At 49.6% G+C, this 20,908-nt stretch overlaps 8 protein-coding genes across 8 annotated transcripts in view; 4 read left to right on the plus strand and 4 right to left on the minus strand.

The window, feature by feature from the left end:
- Positions 1 to 21, plus strand: part of Pmar_PMAR002939 (hypothetical protein) — a gene marked incomplete at both ends in the record, with an annotated part of 881 nt that extends 860 nt beyond the window's left edge. Inside the window, one exon of the mRNA XM_002768105.1 lies at positions 1 to 21. Coding sequence (XP_002768151.1) covers positions 1 to 21 — 21 coding nt within the window.
- Positions 22 to 1,094: 1,073 nt separating this feature from the next.
- On the plus strand, positions 1,095 to 4,664 carry Pmar_PMAR002940 (hypothetical protein; the record flags this gene model as incomplete). The annotated part of the gene is made up of 14 exons (XM_002768106.1): positions 1,095 to 1,501; positions 1,547 to 1,653; positions 1,870 to 2,030; positions 2,077 to 2,198; positions 2,243 to 2,349; positions 2,397 to 2,463; positions 2,509 to 2,571; positions 2,620 to 2,749; positions 2,795 to 2,890; positions 2,935 to 3,065; positions 3,111 to 3,531; positions 3,582 to 4,202; positions 4,251 to 4,360; positions 4,410 to 4,664. The coding sequence occupies 14 exons, from the start codon at positions 1,095 to 1,097 to the stop codon at positions 4,573 to 4,575; spliced, it is 2,709 nt and encodes a 902-aa protein (XP_002768152.1). The 3' UTR covers positions 4,576 to 4,664.
- Positions 4,665 to 5,144: 480 nt separating this feature from the next.
- Pmar_PMAR002941 (hypothetical protein) lies at positions 5,145 to 10,075 on the minus strand (the record flags this gene model as incomplete). Its single annotated transcript, XM_002768107.1, has 27 exons — positions 5,145 to 5,158; positions 5,266 to 5,386; positions 5,428 to 5,554; positions 5,602 to 5,708; positions 5,780 to 5,856; positions 5,907 to 6,025; positions 6,075 to 6,193; positions 6,238 to 6,325; positions 6,370 to 6,522; positions 6,567 to 6,655; positions 6,706 to 6,825; positions 6,873 to 6,991; positions 7,040 to 7,131; positions 7,373 to 7,524; positions 7,568 to 7,710; positions 7,894 to 7,960; positions 8,022 to 8,157; positions 8,205 to 8,295; positions 8,343 to 8,485; positions 8,531 to 8,586; positions 8,634 to 8,762; positions 8,809 to 8,965; positions 9,009 to 9,194; positions 9,286 to 9,434; positions 9,586 to 9,668; positions 9,875 to 9,936; positions 9,984 to 10,075. The coding sequence occupies 27 exons, from the start codon at positions 10,073 to 10,075 to the stop codon at positions 5,145 to 5,147; spliced, it is 2,991 nt and encodes a 996-aa protein (XP_002768153.1).
- Positions 10,076 to 10,200: 125 nt separating this feature from the next.
- On the plus strand, positions 10,201 to 10,946 carry Pmar_PMAR002942 (60S ribosomal protein L22, putative). Its single transcript, XM_002768108.1, has 3 exons — positions 10,201 to 10,332; positions 10,520 to 10,654; positions 10,777 to 10,946. The coding sequence occupies exons 1-3, from the start codon at positions 10,216 to 10,218 to the stop codon at positions 10,888 to 10,890; spliced, it is 366 nt and encodes a 121-aa protein (XP_002768154.1). The 5' UTR covers positions 10,201 to 10,215; the 3' UTR covers positions 10,891 to 10,946.
- A 1,448-nt stretch (positions 10,947 to 12,394) lies between these two features.
- Pmar_PMAR002943 (ribonucleoprotein, putative) lies at positions 12,395 to 14,316 on the minus strand (the record flags this gene model as incomplete). Its single annotated transcript, XM_002768109.1, has 11 exons — positions 12,395 to 12,522; positions 12,570 to 12,703; positions 12,749 to 12,804; positions 12,852 to 12,980; positions 13,027 to 13,183; positions 13,227 to 13,412; positions 13,457 to 13,503; positions 13,551 to 13,652; positions 13,804 to 13,886; positions 14,116 to 14,177; positions 14,225 to 14,316. 11 exons carry the CDS (start codon positions 14,314 to 14,316, stop codon positions 12,395 to 12,397), a joined length of 1,176 nt encoding a protein of 391 aa, XP_002768155.1.
- Positions 14,317 to 14,451: 135 nt separating this feature from the next.
- Pmar_PMAR002944 (60S ribosomal protein L22, putative) lies at positions 14,452 to 15,189 on the plus strand. Its single transcript, XM_002768110.1, has 3 exons — positions 14,452 to 14,573; positions 14,760 to 14,894; positions 15,017 to 15,189. Exons 1-3 carry the CDS (start codon positions 14,457 to 14,459, stop codon positions 15,128 to 15,130), a joined length of 366 nt encoding a protein of 121 aa, XP_002768156.1. The 5' UTR covers positions 14,452 to 14,456; the 3' UTR covers positions 15,131 to 15,189.
- Positions 15,190 to 17,412: 2,223 nt separating this feature from the next.
- On the minus strand, positions 17,413 to 18,654 carry Pmar_PMAR002945 (hypothetical protein; the record flags this gene model as incomplete). Its single annotated transcript, XM_002768111.1, has 1 exon — positions 17,413 to 18,654. One exon carries the CDS (start codon positions 18,652 to 18,654, stop codon positions 17,413 to 17,415), a length of 1,242 nt encoding a protein of 413 aa, XP_002768157.1.
- A 92-nt stretch (positions 18,655 to 18,746) lies between these two features.
- On the minus strand, positions 18,747 to 19,522 carry Pmar_PMAR002946 (translation initiation factor SUI1, putative). Its single transcript, XM_002768112.1, has 3 exons — positions 19,066 to 19,522; positions 18,889 to 19,020; positions 18,747 to 18,836 (listed from the first exon to the last, which is right to left on the minus strand). Exons 1-3 carry the CDS (start codon positions 19,180 to 19,182, stop codon positions 18,822 to 18,824), a joined length of 264 nt encoding a protein of 87 aa, XP_002768158.1. The 5' UTR covers positions 19,183 to 19,522; the 3' UTR covers positions 18,747 to 18,821.
- Between the last annotated feature and the right edge of the window lie 1,386 nt (positions 19,523 to 20,908).

A 20,908-nucleotide genomic window follows, 5' to 3' on the forward strand; every position in this document is an offset into this window, starting at 1 on the left:
CTAGTCGAGGGACAGAAATGAAATGTGTAGGGTCAATGGTGTATTTGGGTACCTTGCTCACAGCGAAAATGAAACTAACCAGGGAAATAAACCGAGAAATTGGGAAGGGCGGTTGCTGTGTTCAACGATCTGAAAAACATCTGGAAGGCTAGAGGAATTCTCGCCATGACCAAAAAACGTATTTTCAAGAGCTGCGTAATGAGTGTTCTTCTATACAATTGCGAAACCTGGGTGTACGTCAAGAACGATGTGGAAAGGTTGCAAAGGTGCTGCAACAAATTGGTTAGCAATATCATAAGGTGGGGTCGGAACACTAACCAGTCGAATAATGGTGATGTTGATGGTGAGTTCGATTGGAAAGTGGGTGAGGCTGAAATCCTGGACTGGTTGGAAGGCTCTACCGTTAAGGAGATTATGAATCAAAGACGTTTACGTTGGTTTGGTCATGCTCTGCGGCAACCTAGGGATGCGGTTCAAAGAGAATGGATAGAATCAGAGATTGAATCTGATTCGAAGTGGTTGAAGCTTGTCAAACAGGATGTGGAGGATCGTGGAGGGAGATGGAGAAACATCAGGGAGAAAGCCATGGACAGAGGGAAATGGCATAAATTTACTATTATTCGGGGCGCGCTTGTCCCTTAGTTGGACTGAAGCGCTCAATGAATGAATGAATGAGTAGTAGTAGTAGTAGTAGTAGTAGTAGTAGTAGTAGTAGTAGTAGTAGTAGTAGTAGTAGTAGTAGTTAGTACTATTAGTACTATTAGTACTATTAGTACTATTAGTACTATTAGTACTATTAGTACTATTAGTAGTATTAGTAATAGTAATAACTTTCGTAACATCCGTGGTGTTTTCGTGTTCAGTTGTACCCTCAACAACAGCAGTATGGCTTCAGCGCACAGCAAGGTGGTAATGGGTCACCGTATGGCCCATACTATGGCCGATACAACCAATACTACGCGCCCGCCTCGACGACTCTTCCGCGGGCCCCACCACCCTCCCAGATGCTCCCTATTCAAGGTGCTACCGGCTACTACAATGGTGCATCACCTGCCCAGGGTTACCCACAGCAGTGTATGGGCTCTCAGCCAACCATGGCTACTACAATGCCTCTCATGGGCACGTCTGTGATGCAGCCGAGTGGCTCGGCAGCTGGGAAGGGAGCAGGGTCACCTCCTCAGCAGTGGCAGCAGCAGGTTCAAGGGCGGCCCCATCCTCAGAGCCAGCAGTCCTTCAATGCTCATACCCCTCGCTACTCGGTTCCTGATCAGCAGGGGCCCAGTACCCCACAACGTGGGCAGGCTGTAGCACAAGCGGGAAGACCGGAGCCTTTGGTCGTGGCCAGTCCTAGCGGAGCGATGCCGGGCCCGAATACGCCAGCATCTAGACCGGGGATGACCCACCCTGGCATGGCTCGGTCGGGGAGTCGATATGATCAACGTCAAAGGAAAGGCAAGGGTGGCAAAGGAGTGGCGAACTCGAACGCTCAAGGTGTCTCGCGGTAGGGGAGGAAGTATTTTTAATACCACACCATTTCCACTTCTAGTGCCGACCAAGTGGTCCCGCAGCGAATGCCAGCCCAGGGGGGCGGCCCAAGGGCTACATCTTCTGACCAGATCTTGGCACATCCTCAAACGGCTGTGCTCAATGCGGGTAGCGATGGGGTCTGAGGAACTCGATGGTAGTTGCATGTAGGAGCGCCACCTGCTGTTTTACCAACTTCTACGGTTGACGTACGCGGGGATCGAACCTGCGTCCGACCGGTGCCCAACGCAGCCACGCCGGAAGCGGCAATCCCAACAGTGGGTGGCAGTATCGCTCCGAGTGAGTACCACTGATCTAATACCCTCATCACTATCCTCTCTTCAGCCACGACTGTCGGCGCTCCCACGGCAGCTGCACCGGCGCCGACCGTTCCTGCACGTATCGCAATAAGTGACACTCGTAAGCCTGCTAGCAGTACTGGTCCCAAGTACTCGGAGCTCATGGCTTCTGTATTGCCACCACTACGACCAGGAGAGGCCGAGTTTGTAGGGCAGCGTGCTGTGAGTTGACGGATGGATGGTATCGGATTAGGTATTGGAGTTATGGACGGACAAACGGGCACGGCTTCCACTGCGGTCCACGGTCTTGTCGAGTCGGTGGCAATCCTCTCCCGAGCATACGTGCAGGCATCAGATGCAAATCTTCCCCAGAGGGTAGCAGGGCTCCTCCGTATCGCCTCTCAGCCGACCATTGGCAGATATCAACTGAAGGACCTTCCGGCGGCTCAGAGGAAGCCCACGGATAGTTGGCTTGCTGTCAATGTGGTTGTTGAGGATGGGCAGAAACCTCAAAGTCCCTTTGTTGGTAGGAAACAGCAGTGATCTCATTCTTGCTGCTACTAGATGTCGCAGGCGCTGCTTATCCCTGGGCCCCTCAACCTCTGAGCAAACAGGTCATGTTGTGGATACCAAATTACAAGTAAAGTTGTTATTACCGTGATGGTGTTGAGGGCAGGCACGTCAGGTCCCCGAGTACTTCCATAATCCGATACGGTCCCGGAGTGTTCAGCAAAGACCAGCCAACACTGTAATAGGATCATCTATCGCCGCAGGGGGATTTTTGTGGCGCGCGCAGGGGCTGGTCGGGCCTCCTCGACCTCCAGTCTGATCCCAGCAAGCTGATTGACGCTGGCTGGATCGACAGCTCTGGGAAGCTGGTCGTGAGGAGTATGGTGGTGGACACGGAGAAGGAGGTGGTCGTGAAGGTGAAGGCGAGAGCATCCGGTCCGTATTGAACCAAGTCTGTACAGGTGGCATTTACATCGTCGTGGTTGAAGACTAAGCAGGAGGTGGCTGATGCGCAGGCTAAGCTGAAGCTCCAACAACAGCTGGAACTCGACAGAGAAGTGGGAGGGGCCCAGGGCATGGGATTTGTATCGCCGTTCTTCAGGCTGAGGCGGCTCGGCGAACAGCAAGGGAATTGGCGCTAGCATCATCTAAGCCCACACCGTCGCCTCGGGGGTCTGCGTCTCCCGGAGTTGCCGCACCAGCGGGGACGGTCCAAGGCCCACAGGAAAGGAAGTAGCAGTAGTCGCGTTCAGTGGTGGTACCATGGTCGGACTTCAGGTGGATTGCGCCTGCCTTCCCGAATCAAGAGGTCTTAAATGAGAGCAGAGAAAATGGTGGAAACGATCGGGACGGTCCCCATGCTTCCGCAGAGGAGCCATATCAAAGGCAACATACAGCTGATAGGGCTCCGCAAGAGGCGCATAGGAGCTCTGGAAACCGTGGTCGGCGAGGAGGCAGGAACCGTAACGGTAAGCAGGAGGTCATTACAGTAGTCACCCACAAGCCTGGACAAGAGAAGGATATGATCGGGATGACGGCGGGAGCTCAGGAGGGGCAGGGGGTAGCCGATGCGTCCATGGGAAGCGGCTGGGCAGCTGTCACGTCGGAAGAAGACAAGAAGAGGAAGTCGTTGGAGGAGGTGGAGGCCCACGAGCGGCGGCTGTATGACGAGTCGCCGAAGCCTGTCGAACGCTCAAGGGTGAGCGTATAGTTCCCTCTTCGTGGTTGGCCGGGCTTAGTTGTGATCAGGTATCTACTTACGATGCTCGACCGGTGAGTAAGAGGCCTCGGAGTATGGGCGGCCAGTCGTTGGGAACTCCAACGCGGTCCAATCCTAGTAAAGTGAAGCGAGAGAGTTGGGAGGGTTATGGTGGAGGGGGATGGGATGGGGACAGGTCAAAGCGACGGTCGGAGGGTCAATGGGAGAAGGCGGAGTGGGAAGAGCCGAGGTCGGGGCCTGGCGACAAAATGGTTGATGCGTGGAAGGCTGAGGAAACGCGAGCTGGGGAGGATTCATGGCGATCGACGCCTCGGCAAAGTGCGGCGGCCGAGTGGACCAAATGTGAAGTTCCTAAGGAATCTTGGGAGGAGAAGGAAGTAGCGAATTATGGTTCTATCAAGCCAGGCCCACGAGAAAGGGTGTATGATATGCGTAAGCAGTCCACAGCAGTGGAGAAGGAGACGCCTTTGAATTCTCTGGAGACCACAAACCAACAAGGCTCGCGGTATATGATGAAGGAGGAAGTCGGCACGTTCGCGATCTACGGGGCATCAAGCGCTCCGAGTGATCCCTCTTTCCCACCGGTGAGGGGTTGGCGACGGACCTCTTCCACAAGTCGCAATGATTTTTCCCAGGACGACCTCAAACCAGTGAGTTTCCGCACTCTCATATGCAAATCATCTAGTCATACATTTCAGCTCGTACGAGATCAGCCGCCTCGGTCTCAGAGCGTCTCGGGGGTAGCAGACAGACCTGCGGTATCCCTACGACCACGCTCGGCTCAAGAGATGAGTATCAATGATGATCGGTAGGAAAGTGGTGCCTTCATGCTTCCATTATGACACCCTTTGTCCCAGGCCAACTCCAGGGCCATCGAGAAAGCAGCGGAGACGCAGTGGGGGCACCCCTGCCCGAGCCCGACCATTACCGTCGAAGCAGCGACCTTCTCATGGTCACATGGTATACGATCGACCCGCCGGTCATGACATGGCGTATTATCAAAGGCAGGCGTCTAGACGATGATGATTGGATACTCTTATTGGTAGATTATAGTGATGGTGCTGGTTACTGTAGCTAGATGGTAGCCACATTAGACAGTATGATGTACGCTTTTGTTATCTTCCTCGTTTTCTAGTCAACAAAAGCAGGAAGGCTTGTGTTGTAGTCACCGATTGAATGTCATATACATAACAATCGCGGGAATGTATGAATGTATAAGCACGCATGCACTTGCGACGAGCATCAAGCGATCCCATCGTAGAACTATATGTTGCTCAAAATATCGCACAGCTGGTGAGTTTACGGCCATAATACATACAGTGACTTGAGTAACACGACCGTACTTCGTACTCGAGTTAGTGCCCGTACTGCATCGATTATACCTCTTTCGTGAATAGCGCAATTCTTTACAGAATTATTCCGGCAGGAACTCCCTAGTTTGATTTTCACTGTCACATTCACTTCACTCCAACTCAAGACAAACTCCGATAATATAGCGTATTCAGCACTCTACCAGTCATCTGGTAGGCTTTAGAATGTGTTGAGTGTTTTAGAATAGGAATACGTATTTGAAAACTAAAAAATGATAGCACTCACATGATCGTACCTACAAACACAGAAATGCACTTCATCATCTCATAGACCGCGGGTTCAACTCCCACGGGTAGTACAAATTCAAGGAATCAGCGAACGACTCCAATTGCAGAATATTACACTCCATCTCAGGTTGTTGGTCCTCTGGAGGAGGTTCCGGGAATTCCTCCTCCGTATGGTACTTGTCCAGATATCCCACGACTTTGTATTTCTTCTCATAGTACTCCATCCAACCGTAAACCTGACGGCACCCATTAGGCCCACAGGGCGTTACTCCATCACCTTCTTTCGCATAGCTGGAGTGAGGTTGTAGAACTGGTCCGCGTACTCGCCGTTAAGGGCACTCGTGGCGAGCGGCCAAGTGATGTCCCGACCAGCGAAAAAGAAATACTCTCCATCTGGTGCATATCTGCAGCAACTGTACAACAGCACGACCGATTTATCGAATGATAATACTTGTCTAGATTTTCTGAAACGTCGAATACCACGCCATGCACTGATATCAGCTTCAACTGGGCATTGCAGTCGTGAGCGTGTAAAGTGCCCAGCGAGATTTCGCCAACCTGACACCTAGGAATAACATAACCCTTTACAGCGTGATGCGACACTATATGAGTCTCCTACCCCGTTTTACCTCCCATGGTCTACCACCATCCCACAGGCGTTTCCGATACGCCTCCTGACGGTCTTGCTCAGCCTCCAAGTCCTCACCTGGAGCACATCAAGTCGATTGCTGATGATAAAAACGATCCTGGACGCACTTTCGTTGATGTTCTTGATGACGGGGCACTTGTCTTCCTTCTCTGGGTCAGTGTCTTTCAATTTCGACTCAGTGCTTTCGTAAGGGTTATCGTCATTTTGCACATCTGTTTGCCAAAACCTGTCAAGGGCTTCGTTCGCTGGCAGAACTATAACAATATCTTCCTCACTTCTTGAATGTAGCATCGACGCCCTTGCTATCAAGTCTCTGAGCCTCCGGAGTGGCAAAGGCACGGAATGCATCAGCGGCCGAGAACAGTTTGGTTCGCGTCAATGCCACATCTCGAGTCTGAAAATTTCACTAAAATTTCATCACCATCGCGCCCGCCCCACATCGAAAGTAAATCTATCTATATTCCTATATAGCATCCTCATGTTATGCGCCACACTAACGCCATCGTTCTCTCTGAACTCCCTCTGTCTGAAACCACGAGAGCCTCATTAAGCCCTCCAAGATCAGCTTACCTTCTCGCATACTCTCTCGCTGTAGTCACCGATCCATCATCATCATCGTGGTGGTGGTCGTCATTAGTATCATCCATATAGTACCCATGCCCTGCTTTCGATTCGAGCATATCTCGCAGTGTTTTCGATACCCGTACCATAAAATCGGTGAATCTGACAAGTCCATGCCAGACGATCATACTAGTAGAACCACGCACCGATGGATTCTCGTATCGAGTAGTATTTTACAAAGGTGGGCGATATCCTCCTTATTAGGATCCCTCACTCTCGCCAACAGCTCACTAGCCTATCATCAGCGAGCATTCACCTCCAAATGTAATACCACACCTCGGCTACTTCTTTCCGCTGCTCCATAACGTAATAGTTCTCCGGCGCGCCATGCTTTATCCACTCAGCACCTCCGAGTTCCGCTATCGCCTCGTACGCCTCCTCTCCCTTCCCAAGCCTCTCTAGTATCTATTCTCGATGACGCCTCCCATGCGACTACTCCTGAAGGTGTTTACCGTCGCTAGTGTGAAATATGCATCAAACGTTGGGTTAAGAGCGATTGCTGAGCGACAGTCGAGTACAAGGTCCTCAGAAACCACATCACCGCTTTGACGTAGGGCCACCTTCACTTTACCTAGTACATGACCATCAGCAATCATGAGCTGCCGAGGATCATCATCACCCATTAATATCGATGCTGAGCCTTTCGCTGTACAGTCGTCTCCAAATGATATTTCGGGGGCAGGAGCAACACCATCTTCCTCAACTGCCCACCTACACAAAATGCCTCTATCGAGACTTTCTACCACGACCACAACTCGATAGAAACTCACGGAAATATAAGCACCCTTTATGTTCTCGATAATAGACAACATGACTAACGTACAATAGTATTGATCGCCTTTATTACTAACTCGGTAATAAAGGCGACCTATAATGGTGACTTGTAACACTGAGTAGTCTATAGTGTCATCAGCAACAGTAATAGTGTTGGACACGCCTCAACAACACCTACCCTTTCTCTGGGACTTTCTCTTTCCGCGGTCCAACAACAGAGGCCGAATAGAAGTCCAGATGGTCCTCCCCAGCCGGGCTGAACTCGTCTCCACAATCAGCAATATACCACTTACCATCCTCCCAGTAAATCAGCCCCAAATTAGTGCCAGGCTGACAATAAACGCCTCCTTAGCGAATACTCACCAAGTAGCACCTTTCTGTACATCACTACTCCTTCAACGCTGGTTCGGTCCGTCCTGTAGTACCGCCCATTAGTTCGCACACTTCCCGCCCGTGTCACCAGCACCGCCTCTTCCTCAGGGTCAATAGCAGCACCATTGTACGTGCGCGACATCACTAATGACAACCCTCCCCATTAGTGACCAACACAAGCCGCTCATATGTATTGTACAGTCAACTGTAACGTAGCTCAACCGACTAAGTAGAAGTAACGACTTCACGGTCTCAGTAAGGGTTAGACCCACGCCCTTGGCCCACTGAAAACGACCATTCACCACCAATGAAGAGCAGCAATATTACTTCCGCGAATTTGACTCAACGACAATCCCATGATCTGAGCAGCAGCTTCCTCCTCGCCCTTCTTAATCTAACAATCAGAAAATTCCCGAGCCGGTTGTTCGAGAGTCTCATATTCATCGCAAGGCTACCTGCACCTTCAGCCGCTTTCCAGTATGTGTAGTGAAACCATCCATATTTCTCACGGCTGTTACAGCACTTGGCACTTCATTGAAAGAGACGAAGCCATAGCCCTTGGAGTGGTTCGTCGCGTTATCGATAATGACCCTGCTCGCACGACAAATCTCCCCTCACACTACGACAACCGTCACTACTTTGTCGTGGAAATCGACCCGCAAGAAGAAAATTCCCTCGCGAGATCACCGTCCTTCCAATCGCCAGGGATGTTGTACACGAAAACGTTGGCTGATGACATACAAAATGACTACATCCCGGGAACCACGACCAACCACCTCCCGGAGGGCCGTTCTTGCCATGTTGCTGCTGCTGCTGCTGTTGCGATCTGCCAGATTGCTGACCCGAAAGGGACATGTTCATCTGACCATAGCCGCCGCCTGGTCCTAGGTTAACACCACCCTGGGGGGTTTGTTGGAACCTGTCAGAGGCAACGAATACTGCCACATCTCACTACGGTACATACCCGGCACTCTGAGGTTGCTGCTGAGGAGGTGGCGGAGGCGGACCCATGTTTTGAAACTGAGGGACTTTTACAAATCTTCAATGACAAGCCCCTTAAGGCTCACCTCGAAGGGCACCTCCCACTGGGTCTGTCCCGTCTGGGAGTTGTGGTAATAATATCGGCCGTCTGGATGGTTGAGATATTCAGTCCAAGGGCCAGCCCGACGAGGCTGCGCTACGGCGGGTGGTGGGGGCTGATGTAACCACGATAGAATACAGTAGCATATTCGACTCACCTACAGGTGGTTGGTATCCTCCAGATCGGCTTTGGAAACCGTCTCGTGGAGCACTTCCTATTTGTTGCATTCTATCGAATCCTCCTTGATCGGGAGTTCGGAAAGGTCTGTCTCCACCTCCTTGGAAACGATGAGAATCAAACTCCTGTTTATGCGCGAGCCTATCAGCAATCACTGCACTCAAACGGAGGACTCATGACCGACCTCTGTTCTCTCGTATCAGCACATTTCACCGTAATAGGATGGGGCTCGCCAGGGAAGGTGTACTTATCGTTAAGAGCGTCAATGGCCTTGAGAGCGTCCGACTTCTTCGAGAATCTCACGAACGCTGCCTTATTCCCGCTGGCCCGCTTAGACTCCAGGCTGTAAGCTTCGGTGACATTACCGTACCTTGGAAAACTCCCTTTAAAAAAACTCTGAGGAAAAGCAAATACTCGTCAAAAATCTGCTTCAGCTCATCATCGCTCGTAGACGGCGGAACCTAGGGAAGAATAGCATCGCCTTAGCTTCAAAAAGAAGACTGCTCACATTGCCCACGAACAGCTTCTGAGAGTAACCCTCAGTGTCTTCGGGCAGGCCAAGTCTCTCGGGCTCACCATTTGCGAACTGCACTTGAACGAAGCCAGAGGCCTAAAGCATAGTAGAAGTTGCCATCATAACGAGTCGGAAAAAGTAAACCAATACGAGTAAGAATAAAATGACGAAGATTAGGATAGAATCACATAGTTGAAATACGAGCCTGTGGTCGAGGAGAAGAGTGAAGAATAGGTGATCGTAGTACATCGTCAGCTTTGTAAGTTCCATTAAGAGATTTGATCGCAGTAGCGGCTTCATGGACAGCACCAAACTTAACGAATGCACAGCCTGGAGGGATACAACAAAGTCAACAACGGACAGTAGCCATGTAGTGAAACGGTCGTGCAAGACCATTCATCATAATGGTAAGGCTGGCGGAATGTACGCTAGTACAACACGAGAGAGGAAGAGCTACTAGTAGTAATAGAACCCTACTATTGGCAACAAACACTTCACAAAGTCAACTTTACAATGATGACGATATTCGACGTTACCTGTCTGCTGCTTGCCGTTTTCTTTAGGTCTGATCAGGCCTACCTCCTGCACTTCACCGTACCTGCACACATGTGAAGACAAGTCCAACGACTGTGTTCAGCGACTTACGCCTCGAATAAATCGCGAATGTTCTGCTCATTCCATGCCGCAGGGAGTTTCCCCACAAACAAGCGTACTGGTATGCGAATCGAGTCGGACATACTGCTTGCTGCTACACTTGTTCGTCGGCCTACACGTGCTGTTTTCGTGCACTTGCAAGAAATCTGAAATCGATTTCATGATCGATAATACGATAGCTATGCTCGGTGGGAGGGCAGAGTAAAACCACGAATCAATAAGTATGGTTGTCAAGGGAATCACTAAGAAGGCCACTAAGAAGGTCGAGAAGCAGACCTTGAAGTTCGTTGTTGACTGCGAGAAGCCTGTCAACGACAACGTCATCGATGCCGAGTCTTTGGTAAGTTGGGAGCACTTGAGGCTTGCGTGTTGAACGGTTCGTGTTTGAATGATGAGAACTATTCTTTCCCCGTATGATCATGATGATTATACACAGCTGACTTAATCTTTTCTGACTCTCTCGAACCGTTAGCTTTTGAGGAACTTCTAAAGATGTAGTTTTGCTGGTTCTTATAGTCTTTTTTCAGGCTGAGTTCTTCCGCAACCGCATCAAGGTTGAGGGTAAGACCGGTAACCTCGGTGAGCGCGTCACTGTCGCCAAGACTGGCAAGGCCAAGATCGTCGTCACCGCCTCTGCCCCCTTCTCCAAGCGTTACCTCAAGGTAAGCCCAGGGCCACCTTCCCTGGAAACGCCGCGCTTCTCGTGTGCGTCTTCCTAGTAGGTGCTCTCTAATCCTCGTCTCTTCACTGTAATTAGTGATTGCATGTTTTTTGTCTTGTGTAGTACTTGACCAAGAAGTACTTGAAGAAGCAGCTCCTCCGTGATTTCTTGAGGGTTGTCGCCAGCAACAAGAACACCTACGAGCTCCGTTACTTCTCCATCAACCAGGAAGAGTAAACGATGGACTCTCCAAGTCGTGGTTGTTCCCTTCGATCGCCTTGATTCGCGGTTGCGACATTTTTGTTGTGTGACGTTTCTGTCAATTGGGGCACTCTTGCATGCAAATGATGATTACTTTCATACGTTAGACTCTGACGCCATGCGCGTGACGAGTACACCATTGGAATTCTGCAAATCTGAATGCATGTGAAGTGAAGTTGCGAAGACGTCTTTTCCTCAGAGTGTCTGTGAAGAAATGAATCGTTGACTTACCGTCTGATCATTCATCATGCTGTTTTGGAGCATCTGAGTGCATTCAGTACGCTGAAGTGATGCGATAAGACATATTCTTCTTTCCACAGAGTGACTGTGAAGAAATGAATCGCTGACTTACCGTCTGATCATTCATCATGCCCTTTTAGAGCATCTGAGTGTATTCAGTACGCTGAAGTGATGCGATAAGACATATTCTTCTTTCCACAGAGTGACTGTGAAGAAATGAATCGCTGACTTACCGTCTGATCATTCATCATGCCCCTTTAGAGCATCTGAGTGTATTCAGTACGCTGAAGTGATGCGATAAGACATATTCTTCTTTCCACAGAGTGACTGTGAAGAAATGAATCGCTGACTTACCGTCTGATCATTCATCATGCCCCTTTAGAGCATCTGAGTGTATTCAGTACGCTGAAGTGATGCGATAAGACATATTCTTCTTTCCACAGAGTGACTGTGAAGAAATGAATCGCTGACTTACCGTCTGATCATTTATTTGGTCGTGGATTACATCTTTACACAAGTTGCTGTTGTACAATATGAAATCTGACAGGGTAATGAAGAAGTCTATTGTGAACTTCACAATGGGAAGTAGCGTCCATAATAATCTCTAACAACTGTGATTTACCTTGCTTTGAACGGTAATATGTCTATGATGATTCTACTCCATAATCACATACGTTAGAACGGATTGTAAGTGATTGATATCTTCCTATTTCTGAGGCTAAGCAGCAAATGTGGTATGTACAGTGCGAACCAAACCGTTATGCAAATCACCTTTTTTGAGGTAACTTGCTCAATAAGGAGAGTTTATCAATGATCTTTGAAAGGTGTACTGATAATGAGAGTGAAAATCGATTGACACCGTTTCAGAACCGTTTCATCATCCATTGTTATGTTATGGGCGCACGAAAATTTCCGGACCCTTCCGACCGACCCAAACCGTTATGCAACTCAATCATGCTGGGCTATTCTGTGAGGAACTCTAGGAAAAATCATGAGCCAACATGGCCACCACGACATAGGAGGAGTCTCTCCACACGTCTATCCATGGAACATGTCAACTTTCGGACGTCCTCTGCTGTCACCTCTGCTGCTGCCTTCTGGATCGCCGACCACAGTTGATCCGTGGTGTCGAACTGTGCACCTTGACGGTATATCGCTCTGTAGTGGACGGAGAAGTCTGTAGAGTAGCGTAGGAGACTAAATTACCTCTTCAAGAGGCCCCAGTAGTTCTCTATGGGGTTCAGGTCTGGCGAGAAACTGGGCCATGCCATGATTTTTTTGTCGTGGAAATCGACCCGCAAGAAGAAAATTCCCTCGCGAGGTCACCGTCCTTCCAATCGCCAGGAATGTTGTACACGAAAACGTTAGCTGATGACATACAAAATGACTACATCCCAGAAACCATAACCAACCACCTCCCGGAGGGCCGTTCTTGCCATGTTGCTGCTGTTGCGATCTGCCAGATTGCTGACCCGAAAGGGACATGTTCATCTGACCATAGCCGCCGCCTGGTCCTAGGTTAACACCACCCTGGGGGGTTTGTTGGAACCTGTCAGAGGCAACGAATACTGCCACATCTCACTACGGTACATACCCGGCACTCTGAGGTTGCTGCTGAGGAGGTGGCGGAGGCGGACCCATGTTTTGAAACTGAGAGACTTTTGCAAATCTTCAATGACAAGCCCCTTAAGACTCACCTCGAAGGGCACCTCCCACTGGGTCTGTCCCGTCTGGGAGTTGTGGTAATAATATCGGCCGTCCGGATGGTTGAGATATTCAGTCCAAGGGCCAGCCCGACGAGGCTGCGCTACGGCGGGTGGTGGGGGCTGATGTAACCACGATAGAATACAGTAGCATATTCGACTCACCTACAGGTGGTTGGTATCCTCCAGATCGGCTTTGGAAGCCATCTCGTGAAGCACTTCCTAATTGTTGCATTCTATCGAATCCGCCTTGGTCGGGAGTACGGAAAGGTCTGTCTCCACCTCCTTGGAAACGATGAGAATCAAACTCCTGTTTATGCGCGAGCCTATCAGCAATCACTGCACTCAAACGAAGGACTCATGACCGACCTCTGTTCTCTCGTATCAGCACATTTCACCGTAATAGGATGGGGCTCGCCAGGGAAGGTGTACTTATCGTTAAGAGCGTCAATGGCCTTGAGAGCGTCCGACTTCTTCGAGAATCTCACGAACGCTGCCTTATTCCCACTGGCCCGCTTCGACTCCAGGCTGTAGGCTTCGGTGACATTACCGTACCTTGGAAAACTCCCTCTCAAAAAACTCCGAGGAAAAGCACATACTCGTCAAAAATCTGCTTCAGCTCATCATCGCTCGTAGACGGGGGAACCTAGGGAAGAATAGCATCGCCTTAGCTGCGGAAAGAAGACTGCTCACATTGCCCACGAACAACTTCTGAGAGTAACCCTCAGTGTCTTCGGGAAGGCCAAGCCTCTCGGGTTCACCATTGGCGAACTGCACTTGAACGAAGCCAGGGGCCTAAAGCATAGTAGAAGTTGCCACCATAACGAGCCGAAAAAAGTAAACCAATACGAGTAAGAACAAAATGACGAAGATTAGGATAGAATCACATAGTTGAAATACGAGCCTGTAGTCGAGGAGAAGAGTGAAGAATAGATGATAGTAGTACATCGTCAGCTTTGTAAGTTCCATTAAGAGATTTGATGGCAGTAGCGGCTTCATGGACAGCACCAAACTTAACGAATGCACAGCCTGGAGGGATACAACAAGCTCAACAACGGACAGGGTCATGTAGTAGTATTCAAGACTGATGATGATGATCACGGTCATGCTCAACCGTCGATCATAATGGTAAGGCTGACGGAATGTACGCTAGTACAACACGAGAGAGGAAAAGCTACTACTAGTAGTAATAGAACCCTACTATTGGACAACAAACACTTCACCAAGTCGACTTTACAATAAGGCCGATATTCGTTACCTGTCTGCTGCTTGCCGTTTTCTTTAGGTCTGATCAGGCCTACTTCCTGCACTTCACCATACCTGCACACATGTGAAGACAAGTCCAACGACTGTGTTAAACGACTTACGCCTCGAATAGATCGCGAATGTTCTGCTCGTTCCACGCCGCAGGGAGTTTCCCCACAAACAAGCGTACTGGTATGCGAATCGAGTCGGACATACTGCTTGCTGCTACACGTGTTCGTCGTCCTACACGTGCTGTTTTCGTGCACTTGCAAGAAATCTGAGATCGATTTCGTGATCGATAATACGATAGCTATGCTCGGTGGGAGAGCAGAGTAAAACCACGAATCAATCACCATGGTTGTTAAGGGAATCACTAAGAAGGCCACTAAGAAGGTCGAGAAGCAGACCTTGAAGTTTGTTGTTGACTGCGAGAAGCCTGTCAACGACAACGTCATCGATGCCGAGTCTTTGGTAAGTTGGGATCACTTAACGCTTCCGTGTTGAACGGTTCGTGTCTGAATGATGAGAACTATTCTTTCCCCGTATGATCATGATGATTATACACAGCTGACTTAATCTTTTCTGACTCTCTCGAACCGTTAGCTTTTGAGGAACTTCTGAGATGTAGTTTTGCTGGTTCTTATAGTCTTTTTTCAGGCTGAGTTCTTCCGCAACCGCATTAAGGTCGAGGGTAAGACCGGCAACCTCGGTGAGCGCGTCACTGTCGCCAAGACTGGCAAGGCCAAGATCGTCGTCACCGCCTCTGCCCCCTTCTCCAAGCGTTACCTCAAGGTAAGCCCAGGGCCACCTTCCCTGGAAACGCCGCGCTTGTCGTGTGCGTCTTCCTAGTAGGTGCTCTCTAATCCTCGTCTCTTCACCGTAATTAGTGATTGCATGCTTTTTGTCTTGTGTAGTACTTGACCAAGAAGTACTTGAAGAAGCAGCTCCTCCGTGATTTCTTGAGGGTTGTCGCCAGCAACAAGAACACCTACGAGCTCCGTTACTTCTCCATCAACCAGGAAGAGTAAACGATGGACTCTCCAAGTCGTGGTTGTTCCCTTCGATCGCCTTGATTCGCGGTTGCGACATCTTTTTTTGTTGTGTGATGTTTCTGTCAATTGGGGTACTCTTACATGCAAATGATGATTACTTTCATACGTTAGACTCTGACGCCATGCGCGTGACGAGTACACCATTGGAATTCTGCAAATCTGAATGCATGTGAAGTGAAGTTGCGAAGACATCTTCTCCTCAGAGTGTATGTGAAGAAATGAATCGCTGACTTACCGTCTGATCATTCATCATGCCCCTTTAGAGCATCTGAGTGTATTCAGTACGCTGAAGTGATGCGATAAGACATATTCTTCTTTCCACAGAGTGACTGCGAAGAAATGAATCGCTGACTTACCGTCTGATCATTCATCATGCCCCTTTAGAGCATCTGAGTGTATTCTGTACGCTGAAGTGATGCGATAAGACATATTCTTCTTTCCACAGAGTGACTGTGAAGAAATGAATCGCTGACTTACCGTCTGATCATTCATCATGCCCCTTTAGAGCATCTGAGTGTATTCAGTACGCTGAAGTGATGCGATAAGACATATTCTTCTTTCCACAGAGTGACTGTGAAGAAATGAATCGCTGACTTACCGTCTGATCATTCATCATGCCCCTTTAGAGCATCTGAGTGTATTCAGTACGCTGAAGTGATGCGATAAGACATATTCTTCTTTCCACAGAGTGACTGTGAAGAAATGAATCGCTGACTTACCGTCTGATCATTCATTTGGTCGCGGATTACATTTTTACACCAGTTGTTGCAGTACAATATGAAATCCGCTAGGGTAATGAAGAAGTCCATTGTGAACTTCACAATGGGAAGTAGCGCCCATGGTAATCTCTAACAACTGTGATATACCTTGCTTCGAACGGTAATATGCCTATGATGATTCTACTCTATAATCACATACGTTAGAACGGATTGTAAGTGATTGATATCTTCCTATTACTGAGGCTAAACACCAGATGTGGTATGTATTTCTTGTGAGTTGAATGAATGATGGTTAATCACTAGGAAAAGGTTAACAATCGCCTCTCGTGGCCAAAAGGGCCTTGAAGGAACGGGGGAGGGGCCAATAGAGTTACGTGAGTGATAGGTCTCGGGGGCTTTCGAACGAAAACTAGCTAACGCCACGCGATAGTATTTCGAGCATGAGTGGCTTCAAGCGGGGCCTTCCTCCATGTTGGTGGTGGAAGCGCCATAATGAACGCCTTGGCTTAATCGTTGTCCTTGGTACGCAACGCGTAGCAGTTGTCCACTGCGACCGCGTCAGTACTTGGGGGCATCGAAACGAGATAACCAGGGTATTCTCTCTTCCGCCCAACACCTTCGCCCGCAGGCAGATGTTGAGGGACTCTGACTATAACTAACTTCCTCAACATCTGGTGAACGACATCTGCCGTAAAACACTAGCGATAGAAGGATCGGTCCGCGAGTGACAAAAGGAGAGGGGTAAGACCCGAAATATGCGGAGATGGGAACCTAAAAGGATAGCTAACTCGCAACGCTCGATCAACATCATGTGAACACGACAACAATGGAGTCTTGACTGAGTTCTTCCACCGACTCGGTCGTCTCCATAAAGCGCTTATCAAGAAAAGCACAAGATGCGAATGCTGATTTTAGTAGGTCGTTGAAGGCACCTGTAAGATCCCCACGACCATGCAACATAATAGTCCAGGCTAATGCCGCTTAAATGTGTTTTGGCTTCCTTCCAATCTGATGAGCTTAATACCGTCTCCTTTTACGGCTCACGCTGACAACTTCCTTTCTAGTACGCCCGTAGACCACCCCCAGACACTGAGATGCGACTTAGATCCGCTCCCTATTCTTCCATTTGCGTAGACCACCTTAGGTGTCTCAACGTGCTCCCTGTGGGGATTTGCTGTTACTGATGGAGATGTGCCACAACGTTTGACTAGAAGCTTGTCACTCAACACCAACTCATTTAGGCAGGATTAAGTCGAGCCTCTCGACTACAAGGCAATGGTGGCTATATTATCATTGTGATCATCATCATCATTATCATCATCGTCATCACCACAGCTTCCACGCACAGAGAGATGATGGTACATGCACCGTAGAAGGCTAAGGACTGCTACTGCTACGGCAAGATTAGAATAGCGATACGAGACGAATAAGGAGGAGAATAATATTACGTTTCAGAGAAGGGGAGTAGGGACAGCCCAACCGCCGTAGCAGCCAAGGCCGCAACCCTAATCTTAGAATGCAAGGCGGAATTGATGCTGTTTACGTTGCAGAACTACTACTACCACTACGCTTCGCCGTTTGGTGCTCTTCAGAGTCATCTCCACCAATAGCGGCCGAGCCGTCATTACTTGGTATACCACCATCGCGATCATCAGCTCCTGGGATGGATATCTCAACACCCTCCTCGTCGCCCCTCCCCGCTGAGGCAGCTATAGCTGCCGCCTGCTGCTGCGTAAACATAAGCTGTTGTAATACACTCAACTGCTGGGCTTGTAGTACAGACATTTGGTGAATATTAGCCGCCAATAAAGCCTCGGTATCCCTGTCTCCAGCACCAGGCCCAACCCCCTGTCCAGTAGAGCTACTCGACCCTTCCCCACCAGACGATGGTCCCATCTCGAGCACCGAGCTCCCATTGTCAGTACCAGGGGGAGCCGGCCAAGCCGCGGCAGCAGCAGCAGCAGCAGCTGCTACAACGGCGGAATTACCGGTCTTATTATCATCATCAACATCCCCTTGCTGAGAGGCACCTGCATGCTGCAAGTCTTCATACTCTTCAGATTCTCTTATCCTATTCTGCTTCCGAGGCTGCTTAGGCGACGGTGGGAGCCCAGACTGCCTATTAGGGCGTTTCCGCCGCTTCATAGCCCGGACCATCTCAAGCACTTCATGGTGGGGTCGGGTATTCTTCAACATCGTCATATGAAGCCGGTCGCTCGCCGCCTGCTGTATAGTATGCCGTACCGGTCCCTTCAGTTGCTTGCGTAGTAGCCTTACACTCGCCACCCAACCACGCCCTTCTCGACACACCCCTCTAGGGAGGACAGAGTCGTCCTCGGGCCCTAGTTGTTGGATTGCTGCCAAGTCGTGAATAGCCTGAACGATCTCGCCCGGGTTGTCAGCAGTGGCAAGGTAGTCGGCCCATCCAGGAGGCAAGCCTGCGGCAGCTGCCATGGCCGCTGGGCTCTCAGGGGTTAGATGATGAGTAGTGGCTCCTGGAGGAATTGGCGGTGGCGGCGGGAAGAATCCCGGACCAAACCCTGGAGGGATCGCTGGTAGGACCATAGCCGAGGGGTCAAAGGCAGCCCAAGGCGGCGGCGGCATACCATCTCTACCAGGGAATTCAAAAGCAGGGACCATATTACCAATAACCAGCGCTTGGTCCTGCTGTGCTTGATAGGTCTGATCCTCATCACCTTGTGGTATCATACCCGATGGATCGAAGACGACATTGCCTGCTGCTGCTGGTCCGCCATCATCGACAACACTTCGTTCAGCCATGACCAGTGATGAAGGTAGGGACTAATTGCTAAAGGAGTGGTATGAACACCCTAAGACCAACTAAAGACTAGTAGTGATAAGCAATGGAAGCAAGTGTAGGATAGAAGACTTCATCGTACAATACCATCACTATCATCAATAGGAACGTTCCGGAATAGACAACGCGCTTATACACCATGGACCTGAGCAGTGCCGACCGTCACTCCACCAGCCTCTTTGCAGTAGCAATCTTGCCTTGACGAAATCCTTCTCGGCGATGCCCTCATGGACTAAGAAGTCTCCTACCAGCTTTCGCTTGTCACCCTGGATCATGATAACCTTGCCGAACTCGGGGTCCTCCGTAATGCTACCGTTGCAATTGAACTCCTGTGAGGGTCGTGAACTGCTGTTGAACTCCCCATGCTCTACTACCTTTTTGAAGTGCTTAAGGATTTTCTTAGAGCTGAACTGCTTGGGCAAGCCCTGGATGATGGTCAGACTCTTTCTACCATTCCGCTGCTGGTTTCGGATATCTGCACGCGTACACATCCTCAACACACCCAATCCTCCATCCCAGGTAGTCCTTTCGCGACAACGTAACCGCTGCCCGACGCCGCCATTTACCGCGCGCCACGAAATTATTCCTCATAGAAGCTCTACCCAGCTCGCCGAGTGACACTTTCACTGGGCCCCCGGACCGCAGGCCGAAACAAGGAGGTGAAAAAACACTGCTACGGTTCACTCCAGCCACCCGCGACCGTTTCAGACGATGATCCCCCCCATGAGCCCATTATTACGAATGTAGTTCTGCTGATGGTCATCATCCTGCTGATCTCCGAAAAGCTCCTGTGCGGGGTTCATTTACTGCGATGGTTACAAGACAGAGGACTACAGAGGGATTTCCTACCAGGCGTCGCGAGGATGCGTGCAAAATGCACGAAACATGAGCGGAGCGAAGCGATGCATGTTTTACATTTTCGTCTGCTGTCTATTTGCTCAACGATCTTGTGCTGTTTGATGTACTTTCGCCCATCCATTCAATCGGCTTAGTGTTTTTTGTAAGGATGCGGTGTCGAGGAATCAGTTCAGTTGATCGGCGAGAACCGGCATTCCCTCTAGTTCTAGTAGTTATTGCCTTGCTCGAGCCTCCAGCTGCACACTGAGTATCGTCGCGTATTAATGTTGCTTCTTCATTATAGCACCATGAACTGTTTCGCATGTCTATAGCTCGTTTCGAGGCTTGTGTTATAGTCTCCATCCCGGCGACCTCTGAGGGTTATGGCTATGTGAAGCCCCACAGGATCTTCCTGACGGCCACATCTCTGAAAGGTTCCCCATTACTGGATATTCCCCCACAGGCCAAAGCCCAATCGACAGAACAAAGACTCGGGAGTGTTATCGGACTCCTTCCACAATTGAGATCTCTACAGTACGAGAAATCAGTCAGTACCACTTAAAAAGACAACCGCCTCCATACCGACCTGGGCTGTGACGACCACAACCCGAGAATGGACAAACTGAAGTCACTTGGGTAGACACCCTATCAAACCGAAGCCCTTCCTGGTCACATGAAAGTATGGTAGCCACAGCATGTTTAGGCATTAGTGTCGGCGATTAGGCGTCGGGCCGCTACGCTCACACGCTACGTAGCAGCCTCCATCCTTGAGATGGCGCACTGCAGCGGTTCGATCGAAGAGTTCTCTGACGGCTCCGTCACTCTCCTTGAGAATCTCCCATAAATTAACGTGTATGTTCTTGAGACAATATCGTGGAAGATTTGTCCTAAGGTAGTCTCGGGTCCCATGGTCGTGGCCATTTCCATTCCGGAAGATCCACAGGCACTTCGCCGATTCCACGTTGGCCGGTCGTTTCCAATGATGAAGATGCTCGCGGCTCGACGAGTTTCCGCTTGTAAGAGGCCCAGACCGTGCCCTGTGGTAGGGTCCAATCTTGCTCTCGAGCGCACAGGGACGAATCTGTGATTAGTGAGCCTCTTGACGATACCCTGCTTGTCAAAGTACTGTAAGTAGTACTGACTACCCTTTTTTTCCGGGGGCAAGTTGGACAAGTGGAGCAAAACAAAAATGACTTTGAAAACTCAAGTATGTCACAATCTAAATTTGTAACAATCGATATCGACTTGCCTATTCTGTTACAATCAAGTTTGACAGTCAAACTTGATTGTGACAGAATCGAACTGTGATAAACTTGAATTCTCAAGGTCAAACTTGCTTGTAACATTGTCATTCTTGTCTGCTCACTTGTCAAACTTGCA

This window comes from Perkinsus marinus (genome assembly GCF_000006405.1).
Source record: "Perkinsus marinus ATCC 50983 genomic scaffold scf_1104296969090, whole genome shotgun sequence".
In the NCBI taxonomy this organism is placed as follows: Eukaryota; Perkinsozoa; order Perkinsida; family Perkinsidae; genus Perkinsus; species Perkinsus marinus.

Coding starts and splice junctions, on each gene's coding strand:
- Pmar_PMAR002942 (XM_002768108.1), top strand. CDS start 10,216: ATGGTTGTCAAGGGAATCACTAAGAAGGCCACTAAGAAGGTCGAGAAG. Junction 10,333..10,519: donor TCATCGATGCCGAGTCTTTG/GTAAGTTGGGAG, acceptor GTCTTTTTTCAG/GCTGAGTTCTTCCGCAACCG. Junction 10,655..10,776: donor TCTCCAAGCGTTACCTCAAG/GTAAGCCCAGGG, acceptor TGTCTTGTGTAG/TACTTGACCAAGAAGTACTT.
- Pmar_PMAR002946 (XM_002768112.1), bottom strand. CDS start 19,182: ATGTGTACGCGTGCAGATATCCGAAACCAGCAGCGGAATGGTAGAAAG. Junction 19,021..19,065: donor TCCTTAAGCACTTCAAAAAG/GTAGTAGAGCAT, acceptor CGACCCTCACAG/GAGTTCAATTGCAACGGTAG.
- Pmar_PMAR002944 (XM_002768110.1), top strand. CDS start 14,457: ATGGTTGTTAAGGGAATCACTAAGAAGGCCACTAAGAAGGTCGAGAAG. Junction 14,574..14,759: donor TCATCGATGCCGAGTCTTTG/GTAAGTTGGGAT, acceptor GTCTTTTTTCAG/GCTGAGTTCTTCCGCAACCG. Junction 14,895..15,016: donor TCTCCAAGCGTTACCTCAAG/GTAAGCCCAGGG, acceptor TGTCTTGTGTAG/TACTTGACCAAGAAGTACTT.